This window comes from Monodelphis domestica, chromosome 1, assembly GCF_027887165.1.
Source record: "Monodelphis domestica isolate mMonDom1 chromosome 1, mMonDom1.pri, whole genome shotgun sequence".
Taxonomy (NCBI): Eukaryota; Metazoa; Chordata; class Mammalia; order Didelphimorphia; family Didelphidae; genus Monodelphis; species Monodelphis domestica.
The window spans coordinates 304,337,555-304,358,532 of NC_077227.1; the positions used below are offsets into that span (position 1 = coordinate 304,337,555).

The 20,978-nt window shown below is 39.2% G+C and overlaps 2 gene segments (V, D, J or C); both read right to left on the reverse strand.

Moving 5' to 3' along the window:
• The window catches only part of LOC103103780 (immunoglobulin heavy constant gamma 1-like), a 349,593-nt gene extending 330,495 nt beyond the window's left edge, over positions 1-19,098 (reverse strand). Inside the window, exon 1 of the C gene segment in view lies at positions 19,033-19,098.
• Positions 1,175-19,457, reverse strand: IGHCMU (immunoglobulin M constant region; the record flags this gene model as incomplete). The annotated part of the segment is given in 7 exon segments: positions 1,175-1,557; positions 3,209-3,324; positions 7,222-7,554; positions 8,102-8,419; positions 9,264-9,590; positions 9,996-10,307; positions 19,406-19,457. Coding segments are annotated over 7 exon segments (1,467 nt in total), but the record flags the coding sequence as incomplete, so codon positions are not given.
• Positions 19,458-20,978: the final 1,521 nt, after the last annotated feature.

A 20,978-nucleotide genomic window follows, 5' to 3' on the forward strand; every position in this document is an offset into this window, starting at 1 on the left:
GGAGTAGAGGTCTCACATTCCTGATCTAAGTAGAGTTCTCACATTCCTGATCTAAGTTCCTTCATTATCCAAATGGGGAAGAGTTCTCACATTCCTGATTGAAGTTACTTCATTGTTTAAATTGGGGAATGGTCTTAACCCAACCTTATGAAGTAGGGTCTGGGAATTTTAAGGTTCACAGCAGTATGGAGACCATCTTTCATGTTGACATTAAACCATGAATAAATACTTTGGGGACCTAGTCATCAATTTGTTTCAAATTAATCTAATTGTGTATCTGGGCTAAATCTAGTCTATGTATTTATTATGACGGGCTTTATTTAAATGCTGCATTGAAATTCAAGTATACTATACTGTCATTCACCCCGTTTATTAGAGTAATGCTCCTATCAAAAAGGAAGGAAATTATCATGACAGGACCAGTTCTTGGTGAATCCATCCATACTGATTCCTAGTAATTAATGTCCTTTTCCATTTTTAAGTGCTAAAAATCGATCTACTTAGTGATCCACCCTGGAATTTTATCAGAAGTTGACATTCTAGACTTATGCTGACAAACCTATGGCACGTGTGTTGGAGCATGCCAGAGGTGGCTGCTCCCTTCTCCCTCTCCAATGAGCCTGAAAACATTTCTCATGTGACTTTCCCCTCTGCTCATCAGTCCAATGGGAGCCCTTCCTCCCTCCCCCATTTGGGGTAAGGGGTGCGAGAGTGGGGTGGCTCACATGTGGTGTAAGGGTTGGAGTTTGGGCACTTGGACACTAAAAAGTTTTCCATCACTGTGCTAGATCATGAAAGATGGGACATTTGTTTGTATCTAGTACTGTGGTAATTCTCACAGTTACTTGGCTTCCTCAAAGATCAGTGGCAGTGGCTCAGTAACCATATCCAGCAATTCTTTTGTAGATAATTTTGGTTTCCCTTTGATAAATAACATGACAATCATTGTTCAATTCTTCCTTGACAATGTCCTTTTCCAGATCCTACCCTTATACATGAATCACTTGACTTTTCTAATATAAAGCAAAATTGGGTTTTGAGATTCCAAATAATACAGCCATACACGAATCTCAGATTAATTAAGAATATTCATCAGTGAATTCCCAGGATAGGGAAAATGTCACAGCCTTGGTAATTCTTTAGTGATTCTAATAAAAGTCATTGAAACATAATATAATATATATACATAAATGTATTTATTTCAGAATGATCTTGTGGTTTACAAGTTAACTAGTAAAATACATTGGTTGGGTTTAGGAATATGCATTATTTTTCTTTTAAATCCTAATTTTAGGAAGTTAGACATGAAGGAAAATGAAAGAGATGAGTTATATATAAAGTATTAAGAGGATATAGGAAAACCACATGGATATAAAAAGTTCCTTCCCTCTTTACCACCTCCATATGCTTTGGAGCCTCTTAGGCTTCCAAGAATTGTTGAAAGGGTGAATATCATCAGTTAGGAAGCTTGGGTCAAGGTTTCAAGGAATTATCTCTTCTTTTGGTCTAGGATCTTTGTTTTCATATGCTTGCTTTTCAAGGATGAATTTATTTTACCTGTGAATAATAGAGAAATAATATAGTATAAGTATGCTAGATTTGAGGTTAGGAAGACCTATGTTCAAATTCTACCTTATACTTATTATGTCATTTTAATCTCTCTTAGTTTTAGTTTCTCCATCTGTAAAACAAATATCTACGTCATATATTTTATGTAAGATCATTTTAAAAAGACAAATGTTATTATGAATAATAATAAATGCATTACTTTTTTCTTGACCATTTTTGGGAGTAAATATCAGAGGCAAAAAGGGACCTGTGTGAATTCGCTGAAGAAAGTTCAAAATAATGAAAGTGACAAAGTGGAAATAACCCTGACTCTGGAGTCAGAGAACCTGAGTTAACCTCCCTGGGCCTTTATGTCCTTATCTACAAAATGATAGATTTGTAAATGGTTCTTGAGGTCTTTTCAAGAGATATTTGAAGAAATATGTCAATTGTGCTTCCTACAGGGATCTCAAATTGTGCCCCTATATGTTAGAGATGAGACCTTTTATAATCAGTTAATAAATATTTGCTAAAACTATTATGTGCCAGGCACTGTCCTAATCAGTGGAGATACCAAAGGCAAAAGACAATCCTTGCCCTAAAGGAGCTCAAAATCTAATGGTGGAGATAAAAAGCAAGCAAATATGTATGAACTATATATATATATATATATGCATATACATATGCATATATATATGAATATATTTATTATATATGTTAAATAGAAAATAACTAATAAATAGAAGGCACCAGAATAAAGAGGGTTGGGAAAGGCTTACTGTATAAGATGATATTTAAATTAAATCTTAAAGGAAGTCAGGAAAGTTAGTAGATAGAGATGAGGAAGGAGAACATTCCAGGTACAGGAATGTGCTTAGAGTCTGAATATGCAATGTCTTTTTCAAGATATAGTAAAGTGTTTGGTGTCACTGGATGGAAGGATACACAGGAGAGTGTAAAGTGCAGGAAGACTGGAAAGGTATATTTACTTCAAGATGTGGTGTGTGTAGCAGCACTAGGTTATGAAGGGCTTTGAAAGCTAAACAGAGGATTTTATGTTTGATTCTGGAGTCAACTGAAGAACTATTGGAGTTCATTGAGTGTGTATGTATATAGGTGGGAGTGGTGGGTGACCCTGCTTCAGTAGAATTTTTTTTTTAGTTCATAGTTGCCTTTGAAAAGCATAGTTTTCTTTCCCTTATTTGCTAATTTCTGGAAATTTTAGTTTTCCACTAGTACCAGTTTTGCTGATAACTAGGGAATCCTTATCTTGAGCCAGATGTGAATTTCTATAGAAAATACAACTTAATGTTAGCAGAGCATATACACAAACTAGTTAATAAATAAGCATTATACATGACATACAAAATGGTCAAATAAATATAACAGCAAAATGAGAAGTATACTCAAACAAGTAGTAATTTATAGCAGTAAAAATCTGTAATGCTTATAGCAGTAAACATATGCAATTAAATGCAAGGCACATTTCACACTGTCAATCTAGTATTGTTGACTAAATATATGTGCAACTATATCTTCAGGTCTACATCAATATTTAATTATTTAATAATAACACCATAACTTCATTAAAAAGAAAGGTGCTCACACCATACTTCCTTGAACACGTTTGCTTAAACTGTATGCATCCTTGTCCTCTTACCTTGAATAGAGTGACTGTCGTACTGTAAAAAAGACTCAGCAGAAAGAGGACAATGAAAGTTGAGGCTGTTGTCCACAGATTCTCAAATCCTTCTTCTTCAGCATTCACTTCCCCTTCTTCATGGGTTTTGAATAGAAAATAGAAGCATCAGTGTTAGATTCAGTCACTTTGGGACTGAGACTAGACAGAGGATTTTGCTGCTTTGTTAATGGGAAAAAACTGGTAAATAGAAATTTCTCAGATGTATTTTCTGTGAGGAAATCTAGAGGACATCTAACATCATTGCCCCAGGATCAGAAACAGATGTCTAAAAATAAGAAGGTTGGAAGTATGGGAAAAGCCAGCGACTTGGAAAAATTACACAACTGAAAATTCAGGAAGACTCTGTGAGAGGAAAGGCAGAAAAGGGGGATGAAAATGCATTTAGAAAGGGAAACTTTTCTTGCAGTCTCACAAGAACCCCTATGTAGGTGCTGATGACAGGATTAAAGACACTATTTAAAACTGAATTCTGATTCTCACATTTGTGCCATGGTGATTTAACTCTGGCCACTCTTATGTGGCCAGAAGAATGAGAACAATGAGTTCAATAAAAGAAAGGAAGAAAGAGATAGAAAGCTGATGAAAATTAACGTGAGAAATTAGTGGATTTATGTGTAAGGATCCACACATGTGCATGAAAATCTTGGTTTAGACTTCTCCTAGTCCAATGTTCTAAGGAACATTTCACACCTGTGCTCTTATTTGGACCTGAGAAATTTTCTTAAAAGACTAAATTTTAGATGAGAGGAATAAGAGAGATGTGTACTCTGATGAGCTGAGGCAAATGGATGAACCAAGAGTTTAATGAATTGTGGTTGATTTCAAGACTATCTTTTCCAAATTTGATCATGAAAAATACTTTCTTTGGAAAATCAAGGGTTGAAAAGAAGAATTGGGGAAAGTCGGGGCAGAGACAGGAAGACAGCTCACTCTGTAACTGTGGGAACAAATGAGACAAGGTCTTAGGAGGTAACTTAATGTTTTTCCTATCACCATGGGTCCTAAGCTGCTATGTCTAGCTGTCCAGAAGAAAAGGAATAGAATGTATTTGAAATCTATGGTTCCGCTTCCTTGAAAATATCTTTCCATGACCATGTAAATAAGGGAACTGAAACAGATATTTGATGATACCACCTTCCATTTCCTTCTCCCCCCTTCAGTCATGATCAGACACAAAACTTTTGTATTCATATGGAAGGACTAAACTGGTAAACATTTGGATCATAAAACTTCTCAGTAATTGGAAATGTACAAAGAAGGATAATGTCCCAGCACTAGGATATATGAAATTAAGATAATACTACTAGGTTGCTGTTTAAAGCATCATTTCCATTGTTAATTATTTCTTAGTTTCTATTATTTATATTTTTCTGACCTCAAATTTCTGTAGCATAATTGTCCTCTCTCAGCTCTTTTACAGAAAATGAATTTTTTTATGTATGTCTGTATGTATATGTAATCTAACAGAATTTCATAGTTTTGTTTTTCCTCAAGAAATTATAACTAAATAGGAGAAAGTATTTGAAGTTTCTCTTGATTGCAGATGATTACTGGCAATAGGACCTGATATCTTGGAGGAACTAAGGCTGGGCTACGTAAAGAAAGATTTATCCTATAGCCTTAGTGATTCGCAAAGATATTCAGGTGTTTCTGCTAAAGTGAAATTGAGGTTGGGGTAAAGAAACCAATGGATTCTTGGGAAATTTAGATTTTCTTGCTGGGATCCTTAGGACAGATCTGGGATGTGTTTAGGAATAATTTGAAGGTATCAGAGAAGAAGGTTTATCTAATGTAATAAGAAAAGGAAGATTGCAGAAGGATTTTTGCAATATGAACTTCCATTTGATTGACAGGACATGTGACGGAAGGTCACATGGGCAGCCTGAGTCAAGAATTCTAATGTCCCCAGTGTAAACAGTCTCCTGGAGGAAGCTTTTGGAGATTGAAGATTTTCCATCTACCAGGTTTCTGGCCCTTTGGAAGACACCAGCTTGAGTGAGAGGAAACCTTCTTGGACTGACTGCTGGCAGCTGGACAGAAGACCAAAGAACCATTTCTCTACTGGACCTACTTTGGACATTTTATTCTGGGATCTTGGTTCATATATTGGACTCTATTTTGTGAGATTGTGTTTGGGGAAACAATTTATTTAGCATAGAGAAGATAGCTATTAAGATAGTTTTAAGGGAATTAGTTTTGGGTTTAAGATCAATATCCTTCCCTTACCCTTTTACCCTCCTTCCCCTCAACCTTCCCATCAATGAACTTAAAATATTTAAATGTTTTCCCTCTTGTGATTTCCCTTAACAATACCACAGTAACAGTTGGGACCCAAATGGTTTCTCTAGCTTCTGTGCTATTCAGGGAAATTATAGAATTTTGATTTTCCACATGAAAATTTGTTCAACACATCAATTTCATTAGGGCTTGATGCCCTTTTGGTTGCTTTGACCTGCACCTTGCTAAGATTTCAGTGCAGATTAAAGGTATTGAAAAGAGTCTTCATAGAAACTATTAATTTTTCCTTAATTAACTATTATATCTAGTACCAAAGTATATGTTGCTCTGTTTGGACTTCTATCATTGGACAGCAGGCAATAGCTAAATGAGGTTTCTCTTCTCTTGTCAGGTACAGCCTCCACTAGAGGCTGTTCTTTGGATGAAGGGTCATTACTAGGTTTTTCTGGGGCTACTTGTAATTCCATTCTCATGTAACTTCTAACAAGGAGGTCAGAAGGGAAGCTTATTCAATGGGGGTTCCTTAGATATTTCTCTAGTTTTTTGAAAAGATGACCCTTGACTCCTTCCATAACTCAACAAGGTCATATTTGGTATCAAATCTCTCCCCTCAGTCTTCTCTATTCTGATTCCATCAACTCATCGTCTTTGAATGTGATGTGCTTTCTGCCCTAGGGGCAGATACTAAAAGCCTAGGTCAGGATCATCAGGTAGGAATATATCAGGGAGAGGAAATGGAAGTATTGTTTGGAAATAACCCTTTATCTTAAGTTAGGAATCACTTATCCCTGGAACCCTGAGGCCCATTCCCTTGGACATGAGGAGGTAAAATAGCCAGGATTCCACTCAAAGCCCAAACTGGAGCATTAAAGGGATCACTAAAAGTGATCAGTGGGATATGGGGTTTGGAATTCTATATCCCTAGGCACTGAAATATTGAGTTACATAACTGAAGTTATTGTAATAAGCATTGTTTCCTTTCTCCTCTCTCCCAAAGGGCTAGATATAGTGGGAAAATGCACATCTTACCTACTAAGGGACAAAATGATTCTACTGACTAAAAAAAGTCCAAGTCAAAATTCTATAAGTGCTCATACCTCCCTGCCAGAGAAGAAGTTTTTATTTACTTAGTCTAGAGATGGCATGTGTGTGTTGTGTATCCACACATGTACGTGGATTATCAGTTTTGTTTCTACTGAAACTTGTTCTGAAAGGCTAAGAAACATGTAGAAACATATTTGTAGCATCTGAGCATCATGGGGTTGAAGGAACTGTAAGTATGAAGCAAAGTTGGGGAGAGATGATCAAGGAGATAAGGTCTAAGGTGGTGTATATGTGTGTGTGTGTGCATGTATGTATTTAGGCAAATAATTTTAGGAGTGAGGTGAAGCAACAGGATCGGGTAAGTAATGTTGTATAGAGAGAAGCTTGGGGAGAATCAGATACCATTATTTACTACAGAACCAGAACGGATATCTCTTTGTAAAGTTTTTTTTTTTTATTTCTAATTTTTATAAAATGCAGTTTTTCATTTCAGTCATATAATCTTAAATACTTCTTTGGATATTCAGTTGGCCCAAAGGCCCCCAGAATCTGCCTCATGAATAAGTTATATGGTGAGGGTAGGACCTGTAGGCATAGTAAGAAGAGGCTGACCAAGATCATACTCTCTTAGTAACAAGTATTGGTTGCGTCAGCTAGCACAAGGGAGACATTGACAAGGGTGGGTTTACCAGTGGACTTGTCCACGGTCCTCTCAGTTGATGACAAGGGCAATGCTTCATGAGCTACCACACAGGTGAAAGGATCCCCTGAATTCCACTGTGCCTCTGACACTGTCAGGATACTGTAGGAGAAGTAGCGACCACCTTTCTGGGGATCCTGATGGGGGCTGCTAGTGACATATTTCTCTGAGGGTATGGGTTGTCCTTTGTGCATCCACTGGACAAACACATCTGGTGGGGAGAAGTCTTTCATCATGCAGGTTACAGTAGCTGATTCCCTCAGGCTCAGCTCCTCAGGATTTGGAGGCAACAGGTAGACAGATGGAGCATGCAGGTCAACTTCTGTAAGCAAAGAGAAATTATATGAAGTCGGCTTGAAAATGCCTGGTCTGAGAATAGAGAGTTTATAGTCAAAGCATAAAGGCAAAACCAGATTAAGTAGGAGATTCCTGTGGTGATTCTGGGGTTTAGTAAGAGAAAGTAGGAAAAGAGGTTCCTGGGTCCTCTAAAATCCTAGAAAAGAGTTATGTGTGATGAATGGAGCTCAAATTGAAAGACTCTCTCAGTCTTTTCCATTAATTCAAGAGCAACGTGTGGAAGGATGAGAAAAAGGCTGGGAAGGAGGAATTAGAGGAAAAGGAAGATCTCATGGTCCTTTCCTGGTCTGACTTGGTTGTTTTTGCTCTAATGGAAGAAGACTGAGCACCTTTGTCTGGTCTTCCTAAATCTAGACAGATGAAATAAAATTTTTTTTCAGAGACTCCATGAGATTTAAAAGTCCCCCAGTCATATGGCCTCCAAGATAGTATCATATAATCCTGGATGGGCCAATTTCTGGGTTAAAGGGAGGGAGGAAAGATGACAAGGAGGAGAAAGTTGGAATCCTTACCCTGTGGTTTGAAGATTTCTTTTTTCAAGGGAACAGGATGATCAGAATGAGTCACGATACATTTAAATGCTTCCCCTGAATTCCATTCCTCTGCACAGACTGTGGCTTCTCCCTCAGCAGTAAAGGTACCATTGGGGTGGCTGCTAGATACTTTAACTTTAGTTTTCAGAAGCTGTCCATCCTTACGAGTCCAGGAAATGCTCAAACTGTCATAGGTGGGCAGGTTTGTGACTACACAGGTTAATTTGGCTGATTTAGTAACAAAGATACTTGCAAAGGAGGGGGGAATGGCAAAAGCTTCAATGGGTGAATCTGTGCCTAGATTAAAGGAAAAGTCATATTTAGTTTCCAAAAGGAGGCAAAATAGAGACAGAATTATACTGACTCTTCAAATACCAGTAGTGTTTCCTATGGATTTATCTTTCTTCTCCCTTAATGCTTCTCCTCTCCCTTAACACTTTTTCTTCATGCATACTCACTGCAGGCTTGAGTACTTTCTTCTTTTTGATCAAGTGGCAAGCAATCTGAGTTTATGGATCTGATAAATTCTACAGAGCTCTCTGGAACTACTCTTCCAGGCAGGTATTAACTTCAGTCATCTCTGTCTAAAGGGAATTTCCTATGCTCCTTCTGGTCCCAGGGAAGACCATTCTCACCTTTATTCAATGACCAACTCCAGAGATTGCTAGGCAATGCTCTGAGGACTCCCTTTCTTATATCTAAACTAATTATGCATCAGTATGCTTCTATTTCCTTTCATTCATTCCTCAATAAGAGGAGAAGAATGTAACTCTTTTCTAGTTGGATTGTTGGATACCTTATGTGATTTAAAGAGCTCTGATAGAGAATATCTAGAATTATCTTCCATGTACCCTTTCCCCAGTGTCCTCAACACAAGTAAATAAAGAGAAGGGGGATTCTAGTAAGCATCACTGATCTCAGCCATTTGTGAGACAGGATGGGAAGTAATTAAGCAGCCATCATCAGTGTTTGAGACTCCTGAAGAAACCAGATTCCTGTTTAGCACTTTCTCTAGGAGCAAGCCCTGAGCTAGGGAAGATTTCCTGGGGAAGAGTACTTCTCTGGGGATCTTTTATGATCTAGGCAGAACCATAGAAGTGAGAAGGCTGCAATTTCCAACCCTCTTCTGAACATCACTTACTGATGGCACAGCTCGAGGAAACATTCTTCTGGAATTGGGCATTGAGGTGATCTACTCGGCAAGTGAATGTGCTCTGGCTGAGCCAGTCACTCTCATTAATAGTCAGACTGCTCTGCAGGAAGTAGGTTCCAGAACCATCAGGTAGGACTTGACCCGTAGAGAAGCCTGATGAAACTGGCCTCCCCTCTCGAAGCCATGTTAACTTGATCTCCCTTGGTCTGAAGTCAGTGACTTGACAGATGAGCTTGGATTTTCGTAGGCCAGAGTTGGAGAATGCATCACGGGGTGGGATGTACACAGTCACATTAGGGGAACTGCTGGTGGTATCTGGATAGAAACACAAGCCAGCAAAGGGGGAAGTTAGGACCCTGCTAAGATGGTTGCTTTTGCTAGGGATGAGTCTGAGGATGGAAGGAAGTTTGAAATAGAAGGATCAGCATCTAGAATGGAGGTCTGCCAAACAGCCCCCTTAAATCAAGGCCTCCCCTTTGAGCCCATTAGAGCCAGGGAGGAGCACAAGCAAATATATGGGGATTTGTGTGTATGGACTTTGGTGTGTCCATATGTTATATTTATATATGGACTTATGTTTGTGTATCTTAATATGTCTATTTGTGTGACATGTCCTGTGCTTTCAACTGGGGTGTCTTGTTCCCCTCAAAATTGCTGGATAGTTCCCCTTCATGGAACCAAAGCAAGGGTAGGGAGGAGAGAAGAGATAAAGGATCTTACCTGGGAGGGAAACTTGAACTTGCTTGTTGCTGTTGAGATGGCTGGCCTTACATACCAAGTAACTGTCTTGAAGGACATCCAAGGCAGGGAGGATCACTTGGGAGGTGGCTGTGTATGTAGGGCCACTCATTTGAGATGGGAAGATCTTTAAATCTGTGTGACTTATAGCACTTTGGTTTTGGTAGGTCCAGGAGAAGTTAATGGAATCAGGTAGAAAATCCTTTGCCAAACAACCCACAGCCACAGGGGCATCTTCGACTCCGGAATTCAAACAGGGTGAGAGGGAGAAGAGATTTGGTGCAGATGGGAGAGCTGAGGAAAAGATCGGGAACGACAAAAAAAAGGAAGAGGAGAAATGTTAAAAATGAAAGCTTTTTCAAGAGCTTTTTCAAGCCCGAAGCAGTGGGCAAAATGGCTAATTCCTTTGTAAAGTTTTAGGTGAGATGGAGGAGCAAGGTAAGTACAGTGAGCTGACTTTCCAAAGGAGTATATGTTACACCTTCCTTTTCATGCATTCTGGTCATATGCCCCATTTTCTGCTCATCCATTCCAAATAGGAGATAGGCACCACAGCATAGGCTCCATATAGGGCCTGGTACCAAGCATTGCCAGTAAAGGCACCATACATGAGTATGCATATTTCTGAAGAGATCAGCCCTAGGGAAATGACAACCCCCAAGGTCTTCACTTAATAAGGAAACTTAACTGGGGGTCTGTGAACTTAAAAAATGTATTGAAAATTAATATTTTATTCATTGTATTTTCAATAGAATTTATTTTTCATTTGTAATCCTATGGATTTTATTTTATGCATTTTACTTTGAGAAGGCCTCACTAGTTAAGAACCTCTAGAAGAATCCTCTGGCAAAAAAACAAAACAAAACCCATTGTTGGTGAGCGTCAAAAATAGAGGGTCATGGAAGTAAATAAAGTTCTCTCTGAGCCAGACTAGCCTTTTTACCACTTTGGGCATGTTTCAGCTCACCCACCCCTTAGGCTCTACCACCCAGTGAGATAAGCCAAAGTCTTTAGGGCAAAATCTGTCAGCTTCTGGGAACACTGTTCTCCATGCCTTGCCAAAGGGAGCTTTTCTTTGCTTTATTTAAGTCTGAAAACATGATTGTTGTATAGGTTTGGAGAAACTAGCCATCCACTCATGGAGAAAATCTCCTTCTTCATTAATCTAGACAGCACATGTATATTTCTGTATGGATGGTGGTATGTTTATTTCCCGGAGCCTTCCAAATCCCCAGAACTAAAAATGTAACATCTTTTTAGACAAGGAAAAAAAGAGAGATGATGCATCATCTGAAGGGCCAGTGCCCAGGAGACAGGCCCCTGGTGATATGAGCAAAAGCCTTAAAAGCTTGAAACAATGGACTTCATGAAGAACTCATCCCAAAAGTTCTATGAGTATGGACCACTACAGCTCAGACCAAGAGGAAACTCATGGACAGACTCAGGTAAAGTAAATAGGAGATTATCAATCCCATTTCAGCTCAGTTTGGTTTAGCTTTTTCTAGGGAATCTGTACAATGGCTTTTGTATGGACTGAGCCCAAATCAGTTCCTTCCAGCTCAGTTTTTCAATTCAGTCTAGAAAAGACTAAATATAGCCTCAGACTACCTAGTATGACTCAAAAAAGCCTCCGCTCAGTTCAACTCTGTTTACAGGATAGGGTAGTGACTTATTGAGCTAATTCTACCCCTAGTGTAGCTCAGCTCCACGAGGGACTGAGTAGGGATCTGAACTAGCTCAGTCAAGCTCATTTGAACTTATTTCAGCTCCACAGAGCCCCAGCCCCAGCCTCAGCTCTAGTTCACTTCCAGCCCCAGCCCCCCATCTCTAAAGCTCCAGCTCTAGCCCCAACTCTAGCCCAGAGCAGGTCAGTTGTGCTGCAACAAATGGTCCAGAGGAACCAGTCCCAGTAGAGCTTAGCCAGTTATCTGTTGCAGAAAGAACTGAAATGAACTAGCTCAGTTTACCCAGGTGTCAGTATGGATTATTCTTAGCCTGACTTCCTTCCCCATTTCGCCTTCTCCCACCCCTTACCAAACACGTTGTCAGGGGGGTTGTTGGAAGGCTCAGTACATATCAGTTTTAGCTCTGCCTTAGCCTTAGGACACAGTCCAAATGTAGTGCAGACTAGCCCCAAAAGAGCTCCACTCAAGAAGGCTATGAAGATAAGTTGCAGTGCAACTCCAGTCTAGGTCAGTCTGGAGTCAGTGTGAAGCCTCAGCTCCAGTTTTACTCAACCAGGTGTAGTTTTGGCTTACCCCCACTCCTGGCTTTAACTTTGGCTCCAGATCTAACTCAGCTAAGGGAGTGTGATCCTAGCTCCAGCCCCAGTCTCAGTTATTGCTGCAGTTCCAACTCTCTCTAGTTTTAGCCTAATCTTAGCTTTAGTTCCCTATCTTGGCCAGCTAGGCGGTATTGTAGATAGAATGCTAGACCTGGAGTTAGGAACACTAATCTTCAGGAGTTCAAATCTGACTTCAGACATTTACTAGCTGTATGACTCTGGGCAAGTATCTTAACCCTATTAGCCTTAGTTTCCTCTTCTATAAAATGGTTTGAAGAAGGAATTAGCAAACCACTCTGGTACCTTTGCTAAGGAAACACCAAACAAGGTCATGAAGAACATGGCTGAACGGGAACCAATTGCAGTCGAGTTTCAGCTCTAACTCCAGCTCTTCTAAAAAATCCTCTCTGTAGCTCATTTTCTGAGAGCTCTATAGCTCTCAGTTTCATTCCCAATCCCAGATCCAGCTTAATACCATCTCTGGCTTCAATTTTAGCTCCAGTACAGACAGGTTCAGTGAGATCTCTAGTCTCAGCTCCACCTCCTGCTCAGTCCCAGCTCTGACTCCAACTCACAATCAGCCCTTCACCAAACCAGCTTAGCTCCAGTTGCAGCTTAGATTCATACCATTTTAGCTTTAGTTCTTCCTCTTTTTCTTCTCAGTGGAAACTCTAGCCTACCTCCACTTCCTATTTATTTCTATCTCTTTCCCCTAACTCAGTCCCAAACTCAATTCCAGGTCAACCATAATCACAGCTCCAGCTCCAGCTCCAGCTCATCCCTTAGCCCATCTCTAGCCAGCTAGAGTTCTGGTTCAGCCTCAGCTCCATATACCCTCAGTAGAAAAGCTAAGAGCTCCCAGTTAACCCTGTCTCTGGTTCAGGTTTAGTCCCAGCTCTAGTTCTAGCTCAGTCCTAGCCAAAGCCCCAGTTCTAGCACCAGCTCAGTTCAGCTCCAACCCCAGCTCGAGCTCAGTTCTAGCCCTAGTCCCAGTTCTAGCCTCAGTCCCAGTTCTAGCCTCAGTCCCAGCCCAGCCCCAGTCTCAGCTCTAGCCCAGCTTCAGGCTCAGCTTGAGCTCAGCCCCAGCCCCACGTCAGCCCCAGTACCAGCTTGAACTCAGTTCTAGCCCCAGCTTGAGCTCAGCCCCGAACCCAGCCCATCCACAGCCCTAGCTGCAGCCCCAGCTGGAGCTCAGTCCTACCCCAAGCCCAAGTCCTACCCGGTCGTGCCCCAGCTCAGCTCCAGCATTAGCTCAGCTTCAGTCCCACCTATAGTTCAGCTTGACCTCAACCCCAGCTCTAGCTCAGCACCAGCATTAGCTAAGCTTCAGTCCCAGCCCCAGCTCGAGCTCAGTCCTGGTCCAAGCCCCAGTCCTGCCCTAGCTCAGCTCCAGCATTAGCTAAGCTTCAGTCCCAGCTCTAGCTCAGCCCCAGCTCCAGCTCCAGCTCTAGCTCAGCTCCAGCTCTAGCTCAGCCCCAGCCCCAGCCCCAGCCCCATCCACACTCCTAGCTCAGCTCCAGTTCAGTCCTAGCCCCAGCTGGAACTCATCCCCCAGCCCCCGCTCAGTCCCAGCCCCAGCCCCAGCCCCAGACCCATCCACAGTCCTAGCTGCAGGCCCAGCTCGAGCTCAGTTCCAGCCCCAGCTCGAGCTCACCCGCAACCCCAATCACATCCACACTCCTAGCTCAGCTCTAGCTCAGTCCTGCCCCAGCTCAGCTCCAGCATTAGCTAAGCTTCAGTCCCAGCCCCAGCTCGAGCTCAGTCCTGGTCCAAGCCCCAGTCCTGCCCCAGCTCAGCTCCAGCATTAGCTAAGCTTCAGTCCCAGCTCTAGCTCAGCCCCAGCCCTAGTTCAGCTCAGCCCCAGCCCCAGCCCCAGCCCCAGCTAGAGTTCAGTCCCAGCCCCAGCTCCAGCCCCAGCTCCAGTTCCAGCTCCAGCTCCAGCTCCAGCACCATCCTAGCCTAAACTCCAATCTCAGCCCCAGCCAGATCAGCCCACGCCCAAACCCTAGCTTGAGCTCATTCCTAGCCCCAGCATCAGGCCCAGTCTCATCCATAGCCTCAGCCCTAGCCCCAGTGCTAGCTCGGTTCCAGCCCCAGTTTCAGCTTCAGCCTCAGGCCAGCTGCAGCTCCAGTTCTTTCCCTTCTCAGCCCCAACTGTAGCTCATCTCCAGCCCCAGTCCCAGCTCTGGCCCAGCCCCAGCTCAAGCCTACCCGAGACTTGACTGTAACCTCAGCCCTTGTCCCAGCACTAGCCTCAGCCATGACTGTGTCCCTAATTCAATTTCAACTCTAATACGGTCCTAGTTCTAGATTACCCTCCGTTCCAGACTCAATGCTGGCTGTACTTCTGGTTCAACCTTAGTTCTAGTTAGCCTCATATGTGCTCAGCCCCAGCCCCAGTTTCAACTATATCTCATCTCTGTTTTAGCATCAGTTAGGGTACAACTCCAGTTCCAGCCCAGCTCCAGGTACACATAGTGAGTTCTGTTCAATTTAGCACGACATCAGCATAGACTAGACTCGGTCCCATTTAGTCAGCCCTGAGCTTGACTTCTATCCCCTCCGGTGACTGGAGTGAATGTCACACACATTTCATCCTAGTTCAACCCGGTCCAGATCAATTTAGTTCAGAAGCACAGCAAGTGATAATTATAGATCTACCCTGGCACTCATGCCATTTGGGGTGTCTTGGAAAGAGAGGAGGTAAGATAAATAAGCTTTTGGGTCTTGAGTCAACTAAATCCCACAAGGTCCACTGATACCAATTTAACACAATCATCCAAACATCAGGTTTCTCCCTGATTCTCTTTTTTCTACCCTTTCTTAATTTCATTCTTCATTCTAGCTCTTTTTGCCTTAAATTCTGCAGCCCAGCATTAATCTGCATGTCCTTAGTCTTACTTCCACCTGTCCATATCCAGGCTCCATGCCCTGAAACCCCCTGCCACATTAGACACTAGCTTTCTAGACAACTTTCCAGAATAGGCAAAGAAATTCTCATTTGAACTGAAATTTTCTCAAAACTGAAAAGTTTTGCAAGATTTATAATCTATAATGGCATTGATGTTAACTATTTTCAGACCCAAGACTGCATAATAATGAACAATATTTACATGAACAAAGAAATTATTAGAGATAATCTCTTTGAGGCAAAGGCCACCAAATAGATCTGAGGCTTAAATTCTATGTTTTTAAATTTAAATGAATAATTTGGTTTCAAATGAAATCTCTGACAATGAAATTATTTCATAGAATATAGAAAATATGCATTGTCTAAATTTTCTAATGTGCTATTTAAAGTAATGCTACTTTAATCAAAAACTACTAATATTGCACGTTAAAAGATTGACCATAAAAATATTAATGCACAATTTAACTTATAAGTATAAACAATATTAAATATAATGTATTTAGCTCATAACAATTTCTAATTAATACACAATTCAGAAGAAATTAAATTTATAGGATCTTTCAATTATTTAACAAAGATGTATCTACAAGATATTTATTTCTCAATAAATGTTCATTGAAATGAAATAAAATTCAACTTTATGCATGAAACAAAATTTTTTTCAAAACCCAGAAAAAGTAATTGACACCATATAGAAGACTGGGTAAATAATGAAATGGACAACAGTCAAAGCTGTTTTCTTACCTATTAGGTGACCAGTTATTGGAATATGTAGCTGAGCCTCTTGGCCTTGAAGGGGTCCATTTGATCTCATTTTATAACCATTTCTTTTATAAAATAATCTTGTTGGTATTTGTTTTTTAAAATTTTACCTGGATTTTCCCAGCTAAGAGTTGGCATAACCAAAAATATAGTCCACCTGTATTAATGGCTCAGTGGAGAGCCAATGAAGTCTGTGCTCCAAATGGCAATATCAAAAGAAAAGACTTGAATGAACTTATCACCTTATCATCAAGTATTTGGTTCTTCAAGAAAAGAAGCCTGTTCAGTTTTCAATATAGCTTTGAGTTTTAGTGTTTTCTTAAGCAGGTATTTTCTTGCTATAATTCATACATTTTGGAAATCAAAATTTGATTTTGATTGAAAATAGCATTTCAGCTTTGAATTTTTTATTTTTTCCTCTATCATTTAAAAAATGCAAAAATTCTCAAAGTCTAGGCAAACTTCATATAATACTGAATATAAAATTAAATATGATAACTGTATCTTTCAATTACTGACATTACATTTCATAGAATTTCAAGATTGATATTATTTATCTTTAAAGGAAAATCTAAACACAGAAAAAAATCTAAAGATAATATTTGAAGCTGAAATGGTTCAAAAAAGATTATCTTAAAACAAAAATCAACCAAATGAAAAATATTCTAGATGCATGAGTAAGCCATAATAAAAATTGGAATTTCTGAATTTCTTAAGTGCCTCTTTCAAAACTAAGAAAATCCCAGAAGTAAAAGCAATGACAGGAAAAAATAAAAAATAAATCCAAAGAATTAAAAATTATTCTCCAAATATATATTAACTTCCTTCTTTGCCAGTAAAAAAAAAGAAAAGAAAAGAAAAAGAAATACAAATTACCCAGGTGTTGTTTTTCTCAGTGGAGTAATTTTAGATATTTTGGACTATGCAAAAAACTAACTAAAAGCTACTTCCTTTCAACTGAAATGGGGAAATGAATCAATCATTTTTTTTCTTTTTTTCCTAGAATAGAATCAAGATGTAGCTGGTTTCCTGCCACCTGCTTTCCAGATCCTTGAGTACCATCTGGTGCATGAGGCCAGAAAATGAATGGGTACCATCTTGGTCCTACCTGGAAGCATTTGTTAATTTAATTTATGTTTAGTTATTTTACATCATTTGATTATTTATCATAAACATCTCAAGGTGAAGAAATCCACAGGATAACTGCTATTTTTCATGTTATAATTTTTGAGTGCACTATTTGTCTTTTTTCAGCTACCGATTTTGAATCTTTCAAGATTTAAAAATATTCCTTTATCTGAAGTAGAAACTTAAAGTTTTTGAACTCACTCTAAATGAAATAAAGATAATATTTAAAGAAGAATTATGGTAAACGTAGTAAAATGAATTGTTTTAAATTACGTGTGACTGCCAAAAAATGATTTTAAAATTAAATTCTTAAATGTTAATAGTTTTAGTCATTTTCAGAATTTACTTTAAGATATTCTTTGAAAAATCTCTCATTTTCATATTTTCTTATATTATATTATCATATTATTATATTATAATTATTATGTTATCCTATTCTGTAGGGAACAGGAGATCAACTGTTTCAATCACTTTATATAAAACAAAGGCAGCTCCTAGCAAAATAATTTCTCAGTTTCCTGAAGTGGAGAAGGAATTCATGAGCTGTCCCTTGATCTAACTTGTTACTTTCAACTTAGAGACATAAATTCCTTCACTGATCTCCTTCAGCTTACAACTGTTAAATCAAACTAAACTTTTACATTTTCTCTCTCAACTTCTCTTCCAGTAGTCTTTTTGATATTTTAATTTATGTATGTACTTGTATAGATAAGTATATATGTTTACCACATGCTATCACACGAATATGCAAATATACACAACACATATGTATATTGCATGTAACACTACAGATAATCTATCTAAATATATATTTATTAAGATAAATAATAGTATTTTAATTTTACATGGCATATTATACACTGGATGACTCTATAGTGGATTTGATATAGGAGGAACATTCAACACTTATAGTGATTGTATTATGCTAGTATCTGCACATAAATCCTGTATTTGTCTCTGAAAAAAATCCTTTGTACACAACTTTAAACCCTTTGTATGCTCAGGAAACAAATTGGCAGAAATAGTTGCATTCCAAAATCATCTCTATGTCCCAGTCTATCTGTCCCCCATGCTCTAACTTGCTCTCTTATTCCAGCCTGTCCCTCTTTAGAAAGCTTATCCTAGAGGATATGCTTTTAAACATTGCAAAGAACCCTACATTTATGAGCAAAAAAAAATCATGAATTTTTACTTTAAGAAATAGTCCCTTGACCCCAGTACTTCATACCATAGATGTACTGGGTAAATTACAACTCTTGTCTCACAAAAACCTAGAAATAACCTTGACCTCTGCCTCTGACTGCCCAAGAAAAAGATATTTTCAAAAATAACATGATTTCTAATATGAATTCTATCTTTCCATCATAATTCACAAGTTCAGTATTAATTCTGGCTGTCTAATACATATTGAAACTTCATAATTGAACCTTATTCAGGGGAAGTTTCTGAGAACCTGTGTCCATACATAGAAATCCATGCAATAAATGAGGTCTGAAAGAACTGTCTCTTGACTTCTTGGTAAATTCTCCTTTTTCTTGTTAGGCTAATATTTGCAGGCAAGCCACTCATCTGGGCATTTTGACTCCCTCAGTCAGCTCTGCTAGTCATGTCTCCAGATAAAAATCCCAATTCAGTTTCTAAGGTAAAATATCAACCCAACTAAGAAACCTTCCTTGGAAAATATGAAATACTAACTGAAATACTTATCAACCATTAGAATCATAAAGAATCTCAAGAACACTGTTTAAGAATCTAAGTTATATCCAGGAAAATCACAGTTAGTTTACTCTAAGGCCAAAGAAACCATGGATTTTTTCTAAGATCCCTGGAAGAACTCTCCCATTAGATTTTAGAGACAGGGCATCTTTTCTTTCTTTCCCTTAAATGTCCCAAAACAGTGAATATGGCTAGAGTGAGAAGTTAGGATGACTTACCTGAGGAGACAGTCACCACGGTTCCCCTTCCCCAGAAATCAAACCAGTTGTCACATTAGGACAAGTCTGCCTATTCCAAGGCAATATTTGATTTATGTCTCTGGGATCACAGGATTTTCCCCAAATTAAAGTCTTGTAGAGAGCTCACTAGATAGAAGTAATCCCAGTAGAGTCGTAAAGGATAACTAAAGTAGTGGAAGATTTTTCTATGAGTAGCTTAGTAGAAGGAGAGTACTTTCTTGCCCAGACAGATGACCTCTCATGGGTAGTAACTTGGGTACCTCTGTCAGAGACCCTAAAATTCCTGATTTCTTCCCCATTTCAGTTAAGATGCTACAATAATAAGCTAAAGAAAGATGTTGAAGTGACTTACCTGAGGATACAGTCACCGTGGTCCCCTTGCCCCAGTTATCAAAGTAGTCACATTAATTTGGGTCCCTTTAGTGGGTGTACAAAAACTTGGTCTTCTTTTTGCTAAGTCCCTTTCTGAATCTGGTTTCTAAGCTTCTGACTAGTTAAATTGGAAGATGTGCCTATACATAAAAATGTTAGACTTTGTGAATACTTGGAGTGAGAATTATTGATCTATAATTTCATTTCCAAGATAGAAATCAATAATTTTCAGATAGATCCATAGATGACAAACAAACTCAGTTATGGTCACAATAAGATACATAGATCATGTCTTTATACTTGACTCTCTAGGACTGAGTTGCTTATAGATTTTTATTTCCCTTCTCATACTAACTGCTTCTCACTTTCAGGATCTTAATGGACCCTTCCACCTCTATAGACTGATTTGTCTAAGAACTGAGTCATGAGCCAAATGATGGTGTCTGGCCTGACTTGGAAGCCATAAAGAAGATAAAGAGAGACCATTCTTACTTAAGGAGACTGTGACCAGCTCCAGTACCCCAAATTATCATCACAGGATCTTAATCACCACCAGACATAAACCTTTCAATGAATTCTTTCAGATTAACATGGCCTGGATTTCCAAGCACAGACCAGAAGTTTTCTATTCTCATTAGAGAGAGACCATCGATGGTCACATTCCTCCTTCAAGTAGCTCAGTAGTGATTTTCAGAGACAGCATTTTTTTTTTAGGGCTTCCTCTCATATTTAATTTCTTTAACCTTCTCTTATACTATTTGTTATTTAAAGAAGGAGAATGTAGCAAAGAATTTATTTTTTTATGTCCACAGCTTTCTTTAGATTTATGAGAAAAATTCAATAATGAACCTGGGGCTCAGGAACACTCAGTCTGACCCCCAAGACTCCACTGACCTGGAAATCAATGGGACTAAAAGCTTGGGAAGATTTGGAAAATGACAATGTTACCAATGGTGATTTAATGAAAATTTAGTAGGATCTATTGCATATAATTATATTAAGTGCATTAAAAGCATTTCTGCCCAATTCTTTCCTTTCCAAATTGATCCTTCCCTATGAGACTCTATAATACCTTTCATCTAGAAAATCTCCAAATCAAGGTTAAATATTTATCTGAGTAGCTGTGAAAACAGGATTTACCTGAAGAGACAGTTATAGTGGTCCCCTAATGTGAGTAATTAAAAAACTTTTCCTTATGTACTTATCCTTCTTATCTATTTCTACAAAAATCCTATTGACTAGCTCTGCTCATTTGGCCTTCCCCATGCTAACATTTTGAGATCTTTCTCATCCATGAGTCTTCTGTGGTTCCTAACGCCCCTTCCTTGGCCTTGAAGAGTCTTTCAGGTACCTGAAGATGGCTTTTCATGCCCAGTTCCATATATCCTTTGACAGCATATGGCAGGAGGCTAGTAGTCAGACTTGCCTTAGAAGATAGTCACTGTGATTCCTTGGCCCCAGTGCTTAATAAATAAGCATAAAAAACAAGTAAGCATGATCATAGTGCTGTGTCTCTTCAATGGTGTCTTCTTCTAGCTAAAGATTCTTATTTT